This window comes from Podarcis filfolensis, assembly GCF_964270895.1.
Source record: "Podarcis filfolensis genome assembly, chromosome: 16".
Lineage (NCBI taxonomy): Eukaryota > Metazoa > Chordata > Lepidosauria > Squamata > Lacertidae > Podarcis > Podarcis filfolensis.
The window spans coordinates 2999987-3018911 of NC_139620.1; the positions used below are offsets into that span (position 1 = coordinate 2999987).

The following is an 18925-nucleotide window of genomic DNA, read 5'->3' on the forward strand; positions in this document are numbered from 1 at the left end:
AAAACTGATGAGCTATGCGGAATTGGCTAAATTGATATACAAACTGTGTGATAAGGACAATCGTGACTTCGAGGAAGAACTTTTTACAAATTATCTAAAAAGACAACAAAAAGACCTGGACTCCTTGGCAGGTTTTGAATAAACACCCACAAATTTATTACAGTTGAATACGTGATGGATAAGGCAAGGATAGGGACAATTTTATAATATGCAGAGAACAATATGTGCAAAGAAACCAGAGAGGGGAGAAAATAATGAAATTGAATATTTGGATTGATAATTTGTTATGTTGAAATGGTCTAATAAAAATATTTTTTTTAAAAACACACCACAAAGGCTGGTTGTGGTGGTCCAAGATTTCAGAAAGGGACATCTTTCTACAGCCCTGCCTGGAGATGCCTTGGGGGTCTTCTGAGCCCCCCTGCCCACCCCCAGCTCACCTGGTCCTTCTGGTCGTTGACATGCTGTCTCTCATCATCGATCTGAATGGTCAGCTCCTTGACCTTCCGCTCCAGCTTGCGGTTCGAGGAGACCAGGACGCTCTTCTCCCTGCGGCGACAGGGAAGGAAAAGGGGGGAGCTGATTTCTGAAGAGTCCGACCACTGAGCTCAGCACTGCCTGCACTGAGCGGCAGCGGCAGCGGCTGTCCAGGGCTTCAGGCAGGGGAGATTTCCAGCAAAACGTGGAGGTGAATTCTGGTGCTGGAGGAGACTCTGGAGAGTCCCAAGGACTGCAAGAAGATCCAACCTCTCCATTCTGAAGGAAATCAGCCCTGAGTGCTCACTGGAAGGACAGATCCTGAAGCTGAGGCTCCAAGACTTTGGCCACCTCAGGAGAAGAGAAGACTCCCTGGGAAAGACCCTGATGTTGGGGAAGATGGAGGGCACAAGGAGAAGGGGACGACGGAGGACGAGATGGTGGGACAGTGTTCTCAAAGCTACCAGCATGAGTTTGACCAAACTGCGGGAGGCAGTGGAAGACAGGAGGGCCTGGCGTGGTCTGGTCCAGGGGGTCAGAAAGAGTTGGACACGACTAAACGACTAAACAACAACAATGGAGGTTCTGGGGGTCTTCTGCAAGCAAGGCAGGTGCTGTGTCGCTTATCTGAGGCACAGATGGGGGGGGGACTTTGGTCCTCAGGGTGTCGCTGAACTACAACTCTCACCAGCCTCTACCTCTCTTTCAAATCAGAACCAGTGAAGGCGGTGAAGGTCCTGTGTGAGTGTCTGGAGGCGGTTGGAGGATGGATGGTGGCTAACAGATTGAGGTTGAATCCTGACAAGACCAAAGTACTGTTTTTGGGGGACAGGGGGCGGGCGGGTGTGGAGGATTCCCTGGTCCTGGATGGGGTAACTGGGCCCCTGAAGAACCAGGTGCGCAGCCTGGGAGTCATTCTGGACTCACAGCTCTCCATGGAGGTGCAGGTTAATTCTATGTCCAGGGCAGCTGTCTACCAGCTTCATCTGGTACACAGGATGAGACCCTCCCTGCCTGCACACTGTCTGGCCAGAGCGGCGCATGCTCTGGTTATCTCCCGCTTGGACTACTGCAGTGTGCTCTACATGGGGCTACCTTTGAAGGTGACCCGGAAACTGCAACTAATACAGAATATGGCAGCTAGACTCGTGACTGGGAGTGGCCGCCGAGACCACGTAACACTGGTCCTGAAAGATCTACATTGGCTCCCAGTACGTTTCTGGGCACAATTCAAAGTGTTGGTGCTGACCTTGAAAGCCCTAAACGGCCTCGGCCCAGTATCCCCGAAGGAGCATCTCCACCCCCATCGTTCTGCCCGGACACTGAGGTCCAGCTCCAAGGGCCTTCTGGCGGTTCCCTCACTGCGAGAAGCCAAGTTACAGGGAACCAGGCAGAGGGCCTTCTTGGTGGGGGCGCCCACCCTGTGGAAGGCCCTCCCACCAGATGTCATCTGAGACCCCACAGCTAATTCTCCCCTGACCACCTTGCTGGCCCAAGTAGGACCAATTCAGCCAGCTAGCCCTGGGGATTATCCAATTGATTTTTTATTTTTTATTGTTATTCATGTTTTTATACTGTATTTTATGTTGCTTTTTTAATTAAGTGTTTTAAATTTGTTGTTGGCCGCCCTGAGCCCGGTTTTTGAAGGAAGGGCGGGGTATAAATATTATTTTTATTATTATTATTAATTACTGAGCAGGGTACCTCAACCCTGGTTTCCCCCATGACACTCTGACCACTACCCCACACTGCCTCTCCGCCACTTACCTCTCTTCAGCCTGGAGTTTGTCCTGAAGCTCTTGAATACGCGATTCCAGCTGGGAGACGTTGGCGCTGGGCTTCTGGAGGACCTCGCTGCTGGCCAGGCGGCTTTTCAAGTCTTTGTTCTGGAAAGAGAGATTTGGAAGCGAGGAGGTTTAGAGAAGAAATGACCAGCGGCCGGGGACAAGTTCCTGCATGACCTGGAAGGGACTTCTGTGGCTTGGATTCCCACCTTTGCTCCGGCAAAACACTCTCTACAATATCCTTTTTGAGATGAGGGGACCAGCCTTTCAGAAGGTCTTTGCGTGCATGGGGAAACTGAGGCAGAAAAGGACTGGAGAGAACAGCGCTCTGATCTTCATTGGACCAATACTTTCATTAAAAGCCTCTTGCAGGATTAAGAAACCAGAAGCCTTTCTACTTGGAATAATAGGATTGGAATTGCCCAAAATAGATGGTAGATTGTTTTCGTATGCCACCACAGCGGCAAGACTTTTACTAGCCAAAAACTGGAAATCGCAAGAGATACCAACAGCAGAAGAATAGCGGATGAAGATGTTGGACTTTTTGGAGCTGGCCGATCTTATTGGAAGAATCCGCGACCAGAAAGAAGAGGACTGGAAGAAATTCAAAGAATATCTAGCTAAATATTGTAATATAAGATAAATAGAAAATTCCTGGAAGTAACAAATAGGCTTAGGGGTAGAATAAGAATATGTGTTAGTAATTAGTTTGGATTTCATTATTAATAAAGGAGAAGACGTTAGTAAATGAAAGAAGTTAATATTATTAGACATAAGAATTTGGAGAACTGCTAAACAGGTGATATAATGAAATTCAGTTAGAGGGGATTTGAGGAAGTCAGTTATTGAAATTAGGAATTTGAAGTAATAATTTTTCTTTTGTTGCGTGTTTTTGTAAGGTTTTTCTTTTTACGTGATAAATGTGAAAATCAATAAAAAAAAATTGGGGGGGGGAGCCTCTTTCAGGTGGTTTCTGGTTGAGTCAGCAACTTGGGGTTATGAGCAACAAGATGGAGAGCAAACACAGAAACACACACACACAAAAACACAAACTCCGGCTGCACAGGGTTATGTAACGTCCCGGGCCGGGCTGAACAAAATTCCCCTCCCCGCTTCAGAAAGCAGGAATTTTGATTAGCAGAGTTACATAACAGTAATAATTGCTTTCCCCTTGCTTTGCAGTGCAGCCAAGTTGGGTGATGGTGGGCCCGGTTTTGCTGCTTTTCTTTATGAAAGAGAGAGAGAGACAGCGAGCGCAAAGCCTCAGGAGGAATGCAAAAAAGAGCTCCTGTTCTCTCTCATCTGTGTTCAAACATGTCTTGGGCCACAGCTCCCAAACAGTAGCACAGACAGGGAAGCGCAGCCCACAGAGACCTCTGCCAAATCCCTTAGAAATCTGGATTTCGTTTAAACAAAACAAAAGGGGAAGAAGAAAGAGGCTAGTCCTCATGGCGGCCGAGAAAAACGCAGGGGCCTATCGGAAAGAGGCTTTCTTCCAGGCCGCAAAGCAACCTGAGTTTTGGGCTAAAACTCTACGGCTGGTGCAAAAGGATAGCATGCAGGCAGGCTGGACTACTAGGGAAATGGCAATATGAATAATAATCCTAAATTAACTGCAGCGAAATGAGGACGCGCTGCAAAAATCGACACCGCAGCAGGCAAGCTTCTCTGTTCCACAGAACGCCTCTCCGGGCGATCCCTCCCTTTCCCAACATCCAGAAATGAAGAAGCGCTCTGCTGAGCTCAGAGGCTTGCTCACCGCTCTGCAATGTTTCGAAACAAACCGGTTCTGTTTTGTTGCTTAAAACTAGGAGTAATGTAATGCGTTAATTAGTAAGCATTTGGTCATTTGGCCCAATTAAGGGCCAAACGAGGCACGAGCCTGTACACGCGCTTGTCTTCCTTCCCCGGGGACGAAGAGGGAGGGCTCCGAGTGCGAGAAAACGGGGCGGCGAGGAACAGGCTCAAATATCCCCTTCCTTGCTCCCCAAATTCAGTTTTATTCCTCACATAGAATAGTAGAATTATAGAGTCTGGAGGAACTCTAGCCGAATCCCCCGCAATGTCTTTTTTAAAAGGCCCAGGTGTGAATGTGGCCCCCAGACCCCTTCCCTTGGCCCCTGGGACTGGATGGGGAAGGCAGGATGGGGAAGGCAGGTCAGAGGATGCAATGCCTGCCACCAATTTGCTTTTTACTATCTAATGTGGTTTTAACTGATGTCGCTTAAGTTCATCACTGTATTCCCACCATCCACAGATCCCGCGGTGTGAGAGAGGGTGGTCCAATAAATGCAATTTTAAAATCCAGTAAAATTCCAGCAAGGAAAGGGATCGGAAGCACCCAGCCGCACCCCTTGCAACTTTTTCATAAAAGGTAAAGGTAAAGGGACCCCTGACCATTAGGTCCAGTCGTGACCGACTCTGGGGTTGCGGCGCTCATCTCGCTTTACTGGCTGAGGGAGCCGGCATACAGCTTCCGGGTCATGTGGCCAGCAGGACTAAGCCGCTTCTGGTGAACCAGAGCAGCGCACGGAAACGCCGTTTACCTTCCCGCCTGAGCGGTACCTATTTATCTACTTGCACTTGCTTTCGAACTGCCAGGTTGGCAGGAGCAGGGACTGAGCAACGGGAGCTCACCCCGTTGCGGAGATTCAAACTGCCGACCTTCTGATCGGCAAGTCCTAGGCTCTGTGGTTTAGCCCATAGCGCCACCCGCGTCCCTTGCAACTTTTTCATACTTTGGCTCAAATGCACCAGCTTAAAAACAAAACTCTGGTAAGCTGCGATTCCTGGATTGGACTAGACTAGATGATTCTTAAGGTTTCTCCCAACTGCACAATTCTATGATTCTGCAGGCAATATTAGTCATACACAAGAGTAGACCCATTTGAAACTAATGGGTCGAGTGACTCATGTCTATTAATGTCAATGGGCCTCCTCAGAGCATGACTAACGCTATAAAATCCTACGGCTGCAGGTCTCTTCCCATACAACCCGGAGCAGAGTAGAAGTTTATGCAAGAAAGCTTCTGATCTGTTGCTTTAAAAAACAAACAAACAAGAGCCATCCTACAACGGCTGGTTTTCGGCGCTGTAAGAAAGCTTCCATTTCCCTCCCACCCGCAAAAAGGAATGTTGGGAACTATAGTTTGAGGGTGCTGGGAACTGTAGCTTTGCAAATTCCCAGGATTCTCTGGGTGGAAATAATGTGCTCTGAATGTATGGCACGTAGACCAGTCTAAAATTTGCTGCTCTCCAGGGCTCCAACTCCCAGCAGCCACTGGGGTTGCTGGGAGTTGTAGTCCGGCAGCGCCCAGAGGATCGCAGATGTTCTAGCCCCATCCCTGTTGAAAGAAGCAGGTTTCACACACACACACACACACAGAGAGAGAGAGGCAAGACGTAGCTCAGCTTCTCGTGAACCTGGGGGCCTGGGAGAGGGTGATAATACAAGAGGAAAGTCTGTTTGCAAAGGACAATTGCAGGGGGTTGGTCTGAATGACCTTGTGGGGTCCCTTCCAGCTCTGAAAATCTACAATAAAGGTCTCTACGGGGAACGCTCCGAGCCACACGTGGCCGGCGTCCAAGCAGAGTGTCGCCGGGGCTGTTTTCGCCCTCGTTAATTGCACGGCAACAGCAGCTCGTTTATTGAAATGACTCGGGGGGTTGGCTGGATTTTGAAATGGTGCAAATTACATAACCTGTCTCGTCACCCCCCCCAACCTCCCAACTGCTACAAGCCCAGACAGGCAGGGCTCCTGCAGACGCAGAAGGCAGATCTGGTGGGAAAAGAGACTGCTGGGGAAGTTTCCAGGTCCAAACCCACTTCTGAACAACAACTGCTTCGAACAGAGCCTGAACCCCCTTCCACCGCCCGAATGCCAGTTGGGGGGCAAATATTAAACCACTCTGGGAATTTCAGCTCTGTGAGGGGGAATAGGGAGAGAGGGGCCTCCTAGCAAACCGCAGCTGCCAATTTTATTTTATTTTTGAATTCTCATCTTTATTTTAAGTATTAAATCCCTCCACCGCAAAAGAACAAAAAAAAAAAAAAAAAAGAGAAAGCAAATCACCTCACATACAAATCATAAAATTCTTCCATAAATTGTGACTTCCCTAATCCTCAATATGGGTCCATCATTACCTTGTTGACTGAATATTTTTAAACTTATCGTTAATTGTTCGTATTCATGGTAGAATATATCATTGCAGAAGTTATTCAAAACTTGTCAGAGATTTTATCTGAGAACAATATCATTTGAATAAATCCCGTTCTTTATTAAACTCTTGGTTTGTTTGATTCCTAATTTTCCCTGTCATCTTTGCCAATTCAACATATTCAAAGAACTTTGCCTGCCATTCCAATTTAGTTTGGATTTTATTTCCCTTCCACCATCTGGCGCTGCCAAAATTATTTGAAGGGGGAGGCAAAGCGCTCTCTATTTCTGGTGTGAACTTGGGACTCAGAAGGATTAGAAAGAGAAGCAACAATCGCCAGAATATCGTTTTGGGGTGAGACATGGGCTGGATAAAAAGACGCCGGACTTTAAAATCAAAATCAATAAATAAACCAGCCCCAAGTCACCAACATTATAAGCTTCTGGGGGTCTAAGTAGATCACAAGCTTAACATGAGTCAACCGTGTGATGCAGCAGCAAAAAATGCCAATGCTATTCTAGGCTGCATCAACAGAAGTCTAGAGTCCAGATCAAGAGAAGTAATAGTCTCCACAGGAGAGATGTATGGAAGTGAGAGCTGAACCATAAAGAAGGCTGATAGCCGAAGAATGGATGCTTTTGAATTCTGGTGCTGGAGGAGACTCTTGAGAGTCCCATGGACTGCAAGAACAAACCTCTCCATTCTGAAGGAAATCAGCCCTGAGTGCTCACTGGAAGGACAGATCCTGCAGCTGAGGCTCCAAGACTTTGGCCACCTCATGAGAAGAGAAGACTCCCTGGAAAAGACCCTGATGTTGGGAAAGATGGAGGGCGCAAGGAGAAGAGGACGACAGAGGACAAGGTGGTGGGACAGTGTTCTCAAAGCTACCAGCCTGAGTTTGACCAAACTGCGGGAGGCAGTGGAAGACAGGAGGGCCTGGCGTGCTCTAGTCCAGGGGGTCACGAAGAGGCGGACACGACTAAACGACAACAAGGGTGCTGAGAGTTCATAGATCTCTGGTCCCCCTTCCCAGAGGTCAGAGCACACCTGGAATCCTGTGTCCAGTTCTGGGCGCCACAATTTAAGAAGGATGTTGACAAGCTGGAAGGTGTGCAGAGGAGGGCAACCAAGATAATCAAGGGTCTGGAAACCAAACCTGATGAGGAATGGTTGAAGGAGCTGGGTACATTTAAGCCTGGAAAAGAGGAGACTGAGAGGAGATATGAGAGCCACCTTCAAATATCTCAAGGGCTACTGCATGGAAGATGGAGCAAGCTTGTTTTCTCCTGCTCTGGAGGGTAGGACTTGAATCCATGGCTTCAAGTTCCAAGAGATTCCAGCTAAAAACATCAGGATGGACTTTCTGGCAGTGAGAGCTGTTTGGCAGTGGAATGGACTCCTTCAGGAAGCTGTGGACTCTCCATCCTTTGGGTGGTGGGGGAGCAGAATCAGCTGGTTATTATCCACATAACTTTAAAATCATAGGCGGTGGCAGCGGGAGGAGGAAAGCGGGAGGATCCCTGCAGCCTCCGATCGCTGAGTCGGCAAAGAGAAGATGCAGACCTGACCGAACACGCCGGCGGCAGCCTCACCTGTCTTTCCAGCGAGATCTTATCACACTCCAGGTCCTGCCGCACGGAGCGCTCTTGGAGGAGTTCAGCCCGCAACTGGTCGATCTGGAGGGAGACAGAGATAATAATAATAATAATAATAATAATAATAATAATAATAATAATAATAATATAATAAACAACAACAACAATAATACAGTGGTACCTCGGGTTAAGTACTTAATTCGTTCCGGAGGTCCATTCTTAACCTGAAACTGTTCTTAACCTGAAGCACTACTTTAGCTAATGGGGCCTCCCGCTGCCGCCGGAGCACGATTTCTGTTCTTATCCTGAAGCAAAGTTCTTAACCCGAGGTACTATTTCTGGGTTAGCGGAGTCTGTAACCTGAAGCGTCTGTAACCTGAAGCGTATTTAACCCAAGGTACCACTGTAATAATACATTTTATTTATACTCTGCCTGGGCTCAGGGCAGCTAACGCCAGTAAAATTACAGTAAAATCATAAAAGGAAAAAAAAATACAGGTTAAAATGCAATTTAAAACGCAGCCTCGTTTTAAAAGTAGCCCATAGATCAAAACCACAAGGTTTTGATAGGGGACAGGGTTGTTGGCAGAGCAGCCTGACTGCATTGGACTATAATAATCATGATAATGAATATTATAATATTTTTTTATTTATATCCCGCCCACCCCAGCTGAAGCTGGGCTCAGAGCTGCAAACAACAACAAAAGTAACACAGTTTACATAAAATCACAATCAATTGATTGAAATGCAATCTATTCTAAAATCAATTCAAAATCAAATTAATAGCAACCATTGGGCTAGAGTTTTATGAGGATTACCGAAGGAGGGGGTCAGGCTGTGCCTTGGCCAAAGGCCAGGCAGATCGGCAGGCCCTGCGGAAAGATGTCAAGTCCCACAGGGCCCTGGTCTCTTGGGACAGAGCGTTCCACAGATCGGGGCCAGTACTGAAAAGGCCCTGGCCCTAGTTGAGACCAATCTAACCTTCCTGTGGCCCGGGATTTCCAAGATGTTTTTGTTTGAAGACCACAAGGTCCTCCGTGGGACATACCAGGAGAGGCGGTCCCGTAGTACACCATAGTATCCCAACCCAGCGCGCTGATGCAGCCTGCAGCCAGCTATGCCCATCTCAGTACAGCCACCAGACGAACTAGTTTGTTTGTTCAGGGTGCTGAGATTTGATAGAATATTCCAGGCATCCCCAACCTGCGGCCCTCCAGATGTTCTGGACTACAATTCCCATCATCCCTGACCACTGGTCCTGTTAGCTAGGGATCATGGGAGTTGTAGGCCAAAACATATGGAGGGCCGCAGGTTGGGGATGCCTGGAATATTCTAACAAATCTCAGCACCCTCAACAAACTACACTTCCCAGAATTCCTTGGGGTTTAAAGTGGCACAACACTGCTTTAGACGCAGCCCGCGTTTTGCAAGCGGCCAAGATCTCGACAGGCGCCATCTCCCCTACCTGGTCTCTCGTGCGGTTGATCCTCTCCGTCAAGAGTTCCACCGTGTTCCTTTCCTCGTCCAGCTCCACTTCGAGGCGTTTCGATTTGTCCTGGAAAGCCATTTTACACGTTTAATCAAAGGTTATCTGCTATCCCGCCCATGAGTGCTGGTATCATTAAGGCAACGACATACAGGCGGCGCATTGAGCTGGCTTCAGAAATGGCACTGAAGCTCTGGAACTGTGTGGGAAAAGGCCACAATAAAATGGGGGAAACCCAACCTGACCAGAAGAAAAGAAAGTATGACTTTAATAATAATTATCTCATTTATATACCAACTTTTCCTCCAAGGAGCTCAATTTTAAAATTGTATTTTAACCTGTATTTTAAATTGGTTCCCCCCCTCCATGTTTTTATTGTAATTTTACTGGTGTTAGCCACCCTGAGCCCAGCTCTGGCCGGGGAGGGCGGGGTATAAATAAATAAATAAATAATAATAATAATAATAATAATTAGCTGCATTGTTCTCCCCCTCCCCATTTCTTTTTTTTTAATAAATATTTTTATTAATTTTCCAATATAAAAAACATACAAAACAAACATCTTTTTTATCACCAACATCCTCTTTTTTGACTTCCCTCAGCCTCTCTGATGATTCTCCGTTCTATTACTTCTTGCACATTTCTTACTTAATACTGCACTACCTTCATATCTTATTTATCCCTTATTTTTTTAACAATACTTCTGCCTTACATTTTCACAGAACTTCCTGAAAACCTACTAACGTTATTTGATCATCACATAATGTTTGCATATACTCTGTAAATTTAGTCCAGTCTTCAGTGAATCTCTGGTCACGTCGGTTCCGGATCCTTCCTGTTAATTTATCAAGTTCCGCGTCTCCCAGGTCATAAGTCTTACAACCCTGACCACCTCTAGCCAGTGGGGTGCAGTGGCCAGAGTGTGGGACTACAAACTGGGAGACCAAGGTTCAAATCCCCACTCAGCCACAAAGCTCTCGCTGGGTGACCTTGGGCCAACCCGCAGTCTCTCAGCCTGACCTACATCACAGGGCTGCTGGGAAGGTAACATCAGCAGAGGGAAGAATTCTACAAGCCACCTGGAGCTCCCTGGAGGAAAGGTAAAGGGATCCCTGACCATTAGGTTCAGTCGTGGCCGACTCTGGGGTTGTGGCGCTCATCTCGCTTTACTGGCCAAGGGAGCCAGCGTACAGCTTCCGGGTCATGTGGCCAGCAGGACTAAGCCGCTTCTGGCGAACCAGAGCAGCGCACGGAAACGCCGTTTACCTTCCCGCCTGAGCAGTACCTATTTATCTACTTGCACTTGCTTTCGAACTGCTAGGTTGGCAGGAGCAGGGACCGAGCAACGGGAGCTCACCCCGTCGCGGGGATTCGAACCGCCGACCTTCTGATCGCAAAACAACAAAACCGTCAGACCACTTGGTTTAATTTCTGCCTGTTTAAACTTGGGAAATAGGTTTTTGCTGTGGTTGTTTTACAACAAAAAAAAGGCGCTTCATGTGGAAAAATGCAGTGTTTGCAAACGTGTTGCAGCAGGAGGAGCCGGAAAACACATCTGTGCTGTGTTGCTATTTTTAAGCACATGCAAAAATTATCAGGTTTTACCAAAATTGCTCTGTACTGGGGGTGGGGTGTTTGTAGCAGAGACAGACAAACCAAACAGCTGTATGGGGGACGGACAGAGACTTTTTGAAAAGCAGCACTGCTGCCTCCTGCTGGTGGCTAGGAGGTGTTGCATGCACAGGGGACTCAGACCAGAAGGCACAAATTGCAATTTTTTCTTGCTTTGACAAGGAAAGGAACGCTCCCTCATTTCCAGTTTTCTATTCCCCTACAAGTCCCAGAGTTCTCTGTGAAGGGGGAGCGATTCTTCAGCCCCTCTGGGAGCCAAATGGGGGCAGGGGGCATCTCCCAGCAATTGTCAGGACCCTTGCCAAACCACAGCTCCCAGAATCCTTTGGGGGAAGCCAAAGGCTGTTTACGAAGAGGCATCACACCACTTTAAATGTGTGCTGGAGCCACGGGTCTGGAGGTCTGCTGGGATTCTCAGCTCAGGAAAAGAAGGAAAGGCAGGGTAGGGTGGAAATGCAAACCTCCAGGGCCTTGACTTGCCGGGATCGATCGTCTTGCGACCTCCGCTTGGACTCCATCTCCTGCTCCAAGTTGTGGAGGCGCTGGGCCAGCAGTTCCTTGTCCAGGACGGCGTTCTCACGCTCAGCCTGGGCGTCCTGCAGGGCTTGCTTGAGACGCATCACCTGGAAGGGAGGGAAACGGAAGCGGGTTTGCGAGGGAGTAGACCAGCATGCCTTTCTGGAGGAGTCAGAAATTCGAACCCAGGCCCTGCCTGCAACCTGGCACTTTTCCCCTTGTGGGAAAACCCTGTGACCCTTGGGTGTTACTGGACTACATCTCCCATCATCCCCGGCTGCTGGCTGGGGCTGCAGAGAGCTGAGGTCCACACTTGCCCTGTGGCCACACCGACTCTCCTGCCGGAGGCAGCCTCGGGGACTGGGCACTGGGAGTGGCTGCTGAGACCACATAACACCGGCCTTGAAAGACCTGCATTGGCTCCCAGTATGTTTCTGAGCACAATTCAAAGTGTTGGTGCTGACCTTGAAAGCCCTAAACGGCCTCGGCCCAGTATGCCTGAAGGAGCGTCTCCACCCCCATCGTTCTGCCCAGACACTGAGGTCCAGCTCCGAGGGGCTTCTGGCGGTTCCCTCTCTGAGAGAAGCCAAGTTACAGGGAACCAGGCAGAGGGCCTTCTCGGTGGTGGCACCTGCCCTGTGGAACACCCTCCCACCAGATGTCAAAGAGAACAACTACCAGACTTTTAGATGACATCTGGAGGCAGCCCTGTTTAGGGAAGCTTTTAATGTTTGATGCATTACTGTATTTTAATATTGTGTTGGAAGCCGCCCAGAGTGGCTGGGGAAACCCAGCCAGATGGGCGGGGTGTAAATAATAAATTATTATTATTATATTATATTATATTATATTATATTATATTATAGTGGCAATGAAAGGCAGAGCCAGCTAACTCTAGTTCCTCCCCATCCTGGTCCTTCTTGCTGAGTCTCATGGAGAAAGCTCACCTGGCCGAGACGACTGGCCCCACCTGGCCCAGTGTCCGCTGCTACCTCTGGGGTCTCGCAGCCCCCTGCTCATTCCACAGCCCCTTCCTTGCATTGTGTTCGCCTCTTGATTTTGAAAGCAGAGAAAAGGGGAGCAGGGCCCTCTTCCCACCCCATCATACCTCGTCCTGCAACCGCCCCAGGTTGTACTGCATCTTCTCCACCTCGGTGTTCCTGTCCTTGGCCTGCTTCTGGGAGTCGGTGATCTCCTTGCGGGACTTCTCCTTGTATTCCTCCAGCTGAGTCTGCAGCTTGGACAGGGCGCTGTGGGATTCCTGAGCCATCTGATCTAGCTGGAGGAGAGGAGAGGGACTCCAGGTGAAACCTCAAGGAGGATGTTTCGATCATCATCAACCTTTATTACGGTCCAGAGACCCAACAAATCTTTACAAAGCAATGCACAATTCATACAGCTTACCTCCAGGTTAAACAAGCATTTTGTTCAGAATATAGGGATCATTGGTTCTTGCAACCATGTTTTAATCAAGACCAGTTAAGTGAGAGATTTTACTTTCTTGGGCTCCATGATCACTGCAGATGGTTGACAGCAGTCATGAAATTAAAAGACTTCTTGGGAGGAAAGCAATGACAAACCTAGACAGCATCTGAAAAAGCAGAGACATCACCTTGCCGACAAAGGTTCATATAGTTCAAGCTATGGTTTTCCCAGTCGTGATGTATGGAAGTGAGAGCTGAACCATCAAGAAGGCTGATCGCCGAAGAATGGATGCTTTTGAATTCTGGTGCTGGAGGAGACTCTTGAGAGTCCCATGGACTGCAAGAAGATCAAACCTCTCCATTCTGAAGGAAACCAGCCCTGAGTGCTCACTGGAAGGACAGATCCTGAAGCTGAGGCTCCAAGACTTTGGCCACCTCATGAGAAGAGGACTCCCTGGAAAAGACCCTGATGTTGGGAAAGATGGAGGGCACAAGGAGAAGGGGACGGCAGAGGACGAGATGGTGGGACCGTGTTCTCAAATCGACCAGTATGAGTTTGACCAAACTGCGGGAGGCAGTGGAAGACAGGAGTGCCTGGCGTGCTCTGGTCCAGGGGGTCACGAAGAGTCGGACACGACTAAACAACAACAGTTAAGTCTGGCTCCGAGGACCAGGAAGATGGTTAATGCCCTTCCCAATTTCCCCCCATCTCCAAGAAGTGGGAGGATGGCTGGGTCCCCCAATTGTCTCCTATTTCATAAGACCAGAGCAGGGATGGGGAACCTCAGTAGTTTGCATTTTTAATACATGTATATATACAGCTGTGGAAGAGCCATAGCTCAGTGGTAGAGCATCTAAGGTCCTCTCTAACACACACATGAAATACAGGGTCTCTGGGCATCTCTCTGCACAGCCTGACCAAGATTCTGCGTCGCTCCCTCTCAGGACCAGCGAAGGCCAAGGCATCATCTGCTGGCTGCTTCTGTCATCGCCTTGTCCACCCTCGCGGACCCTGTCACAATCCTGCTGCTCTGTTAAAAGCCCCGCCAGATCACCCGTGTCAGCTCCTTAAACCTCAGCAGAAAATGGGAGCTGGCAGCAAGGGCCTGCTGCCTAATGATCTGGCTGTCTTCTCATGGCCGGCTGGGAGCGAACGCCACCCCCCTCCGCAGTGCTGCGGCAGCCGGCTTCGCAGCAGAGAGCCTGAGATGGAGCTGAATTCAGTCCACATAGAGCCCTAACGTGAGGCGAGGCAAGGCAGAGACACGCCAAGGAAATTGGTTTTGCAGGCCTGCCAAAGCTGAGCAGGCCCGTGCCTGGGTGAGGGCATTGATAGGAGTCCCAAGTAAAGGTAAAGGGACCCCTGACCATTAGGTCCAGTCGTGGCCGACTCTGGGGTTGCGGCGCTCATCTCGCTTTACTGGCCAAGGGAGCCGGCGTACAGCTTCCAGGTCATGTGGCCAGCATGACTAAGCCGCTTCTGGTGAACCAGAGCAGCGCACGGAAACGCCGTTTACCTTCCCGCTGGAGTGGTACCTCTTTATCTACTTGCACTTTGACGTTCTTTCAAACTGCTAGGTTGGCAGGAGCAGGGACCAAGCATGGGAGCTCACCCCGTCGTGGGGATTCGAACCGCCGACCTTCTGATCAGCCAGTCCTAGGTTCTGTGGTTTAACCCACAGTGTCACCCGCATCCCTTAGGAGTCCCAAGTATTCCATGTTTAAAAATATGCAACCATACCTCATGTTGCATCCGCTTCAGGTTGTGTTTTTTCAGGTTGCGGACTGCCGAAACCCGTAAGTACCGAAACCCAGAAGTAATCTGGCAGAAGCACTAGATCGCGCTTTGCGCATGCGCAGAAGCCCTGAATCACAACCCGTGGGTGCGTAGACGTGGGTTGCGAACGTGCATCCCGCATGCATCATGTTCGCAACCCGAGCATCCACTGTAAAAGCGATCAAATCAAGGACACCAGGAGAACAGGCAGCTTTAACCCCACTGGGGGACAACCCACTTCGAAGTAATCTGAGCGCAGAGCCTTCTCAAAAAAGGACAGGAGCCAAATCAAGAGCATGGCAGTTGGTTGGAGAGGTCACGGCCGCTAGCAGGTTGGTGCTCATGAGCGACTGCCATTTGCTTCGATGGGCCTTCACAGGATAATTTCAAAGTGAACAGGGCTTAAACCAGCCTTTTCTACATCTGACCATGAGGCCTGGTACTCTAGAGACCCTAACTCCATGGCAGAGTATCTGCTTTGCACAAAGAAGGGCCCTGGCACAATCTTCCATGCAGGGATGGGAACATCCCTTGCCTGCAGCCCTGGAGATCTGCTGCCAGCCAGTGCTGACAACATTGAACTAGGTGGGCAATGGTCTGAGAATGAGAATTAGGCAGCTTCCAGCAGGTCCTCTACAAAAATTAAAAAAGGGCAGCAGAACTTACGAAGAGCCAATGGCCCATGTGGTCCAGCCTGCTGTTCTCACAGGAACCAACCAGATGACCCCAAGGGAAACCCACAAGAGGGATCTGAGCGTGGGAGCAAGACTCCCCTCCTGCAGATTCCAGCAACTGGGATTCACAATGGGCTTCCATCCGTGGAGGCAGAGTGAAGCCATCGTGGCCAAGAGCCACTGATATCCCTCTCCTGCTCCATGGATGTCTCTCATCCTCTTTTAAAGCCAGCCCCGAAATTAAAAGACGCCTGCTTCTTGGGAGAAAAGCAATGACAAACCTAGACAGCATCTGAAAAAGTAGAGACATCACCTTGCCAACAAAGGTCCATATAGTTAAAGCTCTGGTTTTCCCAGTAGTGATGTATGGAAGTGAGAGCTGGACCATCAAGAAGGCTGATCACTGAAGAATGGATGCTTTTGAATTCTGGTGCTGGAGGAGACTCTTGAGAGTCCCATGGACTGCAAGAAGATCAAACCTCTCCATTCTGAAGGAAATCAGCCCTGAGTGCTCCCTGGAAGGACAGATCCTGAAGCTGAGGCTCCAATACTTTGGCCACCTCATGAGAAGAGAAGACTCCCTGGAAAAGACCCTGATGTTGGGAAAGATGGAGGGCACAAGGAGAAGGGGACGACAGAGGACGAGATGGTGGGACAGTGTTCTCGAAGCTACCAGCATGAGTTTGACCAAACTGCGGGAGGCAGTGGAAGACAGGAGGGCCTGGCGTGCTCTGGTCCAGGGGGGGTCACGAAGAGGCGGACACGACTAAACGACTAAACACAAGGTTAGTGGGCTTCATTGCCTCCTGCAGAAAGGAGTTCCACAGATTAACGACAAGCTGCGTCAAGTCGTCCTTCCTTTCACCAGTCCCAAATCTTCCAACGTTCAGCTTCCCCGAATGCCCATGAGCTCTAGTGTTAGGAGGGAGAAAACCAAGCTCTCCATGCCATGAATAATTTTTATAGATGCTTGCTGGTTAATTAGCAGCGGCCAGCCAGCCCGGGGGCACCCACCTCCTTCGTCAGCTTCCCGATGCTCTTGTCCAGCAGGCGCTTCTCCTCCTCCAGCTCATTCTTGGCCCTCTTGAGCTGCTCCTTCTGCGCCAGCTCCTCGTGGAGAGAGGCGCTCAGGTCTTGGTGCTCCCGGGAGAGGCGGTTGAGGCTCCTCTGGGCGTCTTCCAGGCGGCTCTCCAGAGACCGCTTCACCAAAAGCAGCTCCTGTTCCTGGTCGGTGGCGTCCCCCAGAGACTCCTCCATCTGCTTGCGGTCAGACTGGGAACAGGGGGGACAACAGCGCAGGAACTCACGTCAAAAACGGGAGATGGCAGTAGGACATAGCGCAAAAGATCTGCGGCTGCTCCTTCAAGTACCTCTTACTTAAGGACGTGGGCACTTTGGATCGGACCCCGTCCACCTACAGTTTCAGGCAGCCTTTCTCAACCTTCTCGGATGTCGTTGGACTACCACTCCCATCATCCTGGATTGCTGCCCCTGCTGGCTATGGACGATGGGAATTGTATTCCCCCCCAATAAATTTTTATTATTTTATTAACACAGTTTTATACAATACAGTGGTACCTCCGGTTAAGTACTTAATTCGTTCCGGAGGTCTGTACTTAATCTGAAACTGTTCTTAACCTGAAGCACCACTTTAGCTAATGGGGCCTCCTGCTGCTGCTGCGCCGCCGGAGCACGATTTCTGTTCTCATCCTGAAGCAAAGTTCTTAACCTGAAGCATTATTTCTGGGTTAGTGGAGTGTGTAACCTGAAGCGTATGTAACCTGAAGCGTATGCAACCCAAGGTACCACTGTACATCAAACCACATATATACTCTTAGCTCTCCCTCCTTCCCTTCAACATACATCCCTTATTCTTTTAAATCGCGTATTTTAATACTAAACCTCTTTATCTTTACACTGTAGGAGTTATTTCAATCCTGCCAGTGTTTTCAGAGTTTTACAACTATCCTTTAAATGCACCATAAATTTACTCCAACTTTCCTGGCATCTCTGATCGTCCTGATCCCGAATCCTGGACGATAGGAATTGTAGTCCAACAACATCTGAGAACCCAAAGTCCAGAAAGCCACCGGTGCCTTGGTTGTCAAACGGCTTGGCTCCCAAACAAATCGGCTCCCCAACACCGCAAACCCGGAAGCGAGTGTTCCGGTTTGCGAATTTTTTTTGGAAGCCGAACGTCTGCCGCGGCTTCCGATTGAGTGCAAGGAGCTCCTGCAGCCAATCGGAAGCCGCGCCTTGGTTTTCGAACGGTTCCAGGAGTCAAACAGACTCCTGGAACGGATTAAATTTGACAACCAAGGTACCACTGTGATAGTCAGCCTGGATAGGTCAGATGGTTAGGCAGGGGTCAGCAAACTTTTTCAGCAGGGGGACGGTCCACTGTCCCTCAGACCTTGTGGGGGGCCGGACTATATTTTTGGGGGGGAAATGAATGAATTCCTATGTCCCACAAATAACCCAGAGAATCATTTTAAATAAAAGGACACATTCTACTCATTTAAAAACACCAGGCAGGCCCCACAAATAACCCAGAGACGCATTTCAAATAAAAGGACACATTCTACTCCTGATTCCCAGACCTTCCGCGGGCCAGATTTAGAAGGCGATTGGGTCAGAACCGGCCCCCGGGCCTTAGTTTGCCTACCCGTGGGTTAGAGCACAGCGCTGGTAATGCCAATGTTGCAAGTTCAGTCCCCATATTATTTTTATTATTTTTATTTACTGAGTTTATATACCGCCCTATACCCAGAGGTTCCCACGGCGGTTCACAGAACACAATCAAAAAATAAAACCCCATATGGGACAGCTTCATATTCCTGCACTGCAGGGGGCTGGACGAGATGGGCAGCTTTCATCAAAATATAAAAGCAGAATAAAACACCAAACATTAAGAACTTCCCTATACGGGGCTTCCTTCAGGTGTCTTGCAGTGATCCTATAGTTATTTATCTGTTTGACATCTGATGCAGGGCTCTGCACCGGGGCTAAGCAAACTGGCGGCCAAGGGATCAGTGATGGAAAACTTTTGTCTGGGTTGGGATACAGTTCCCCGCCACGGTGGGAAAATAAAGAGGCTTGCGAGAAACTGCCCCAACCTCTCCCTTGTGATCTTCTCCCCCCCCCCCCCCGCAGAAAGAAAGGTACCTCCAGTTTGGCAATCTTCTCCTTCAGCCTGGCCTCTGTCCCCTGCCAGTTGTCTGCAAAGTGCCGGTATTCCTTCAGCTGAGTCTCCAGGCCAAGGATCTTCCGCCGAAGGTCGTCGTTCTCCTCCTGCGTCTCCCTCAAGGTGGACTCCACGGCCTTCTTCATCTGCTCGGTCGCCTCCTTCTCACCTTCCAATGAGGACTTTACCTGATGGTGGTGGGACGAAGGAAAGAGACAG

The 18925-nt window shown here is 49.3% G+C and overlaps 1 protein-coding gene across 3 annotated transcripts in view; it reads right to left on the minus strand.

The window, feature by feature from the left end:
• Positions 1–18925, minus strand: part of CGN (cingulin) — a 68205-nt gene that overhangs the window by 6612 nt on the left and 42668 nt on the right. For all 3 annotated transcript variants that reach the window (XM_083590963.1, XM_083590965.1, XM_083590964.1), the window contains exons 12-19: positions 18688–18894; positions 16537–16794; positions 12756–12926; positions 11593–11754; positions 9479–9568; positions 8011–8094; positions 2245–2363; positions 441–549 (exon numbers count right to left, since the gene is read on the minus strand). In XM_083590963.1, the coding sequence (XP_083447089.1) occupies positions 441–549; positions 2245–2363; positions 8011–8094; positions 9479–9568; positions 11593–11754; positions 12756–12926; positions 16537–16794; positions 18688–18894 (1200 nt within the window). The remainder of the gene's footprint in view (positions 1–440; positions 550–2244; positions 2364–8010; positions 8095–9478; positions 9569–11592; positions 11755–12755; positions 12927–16536; positions 16795–18687; positions 18895–18925) is intronic.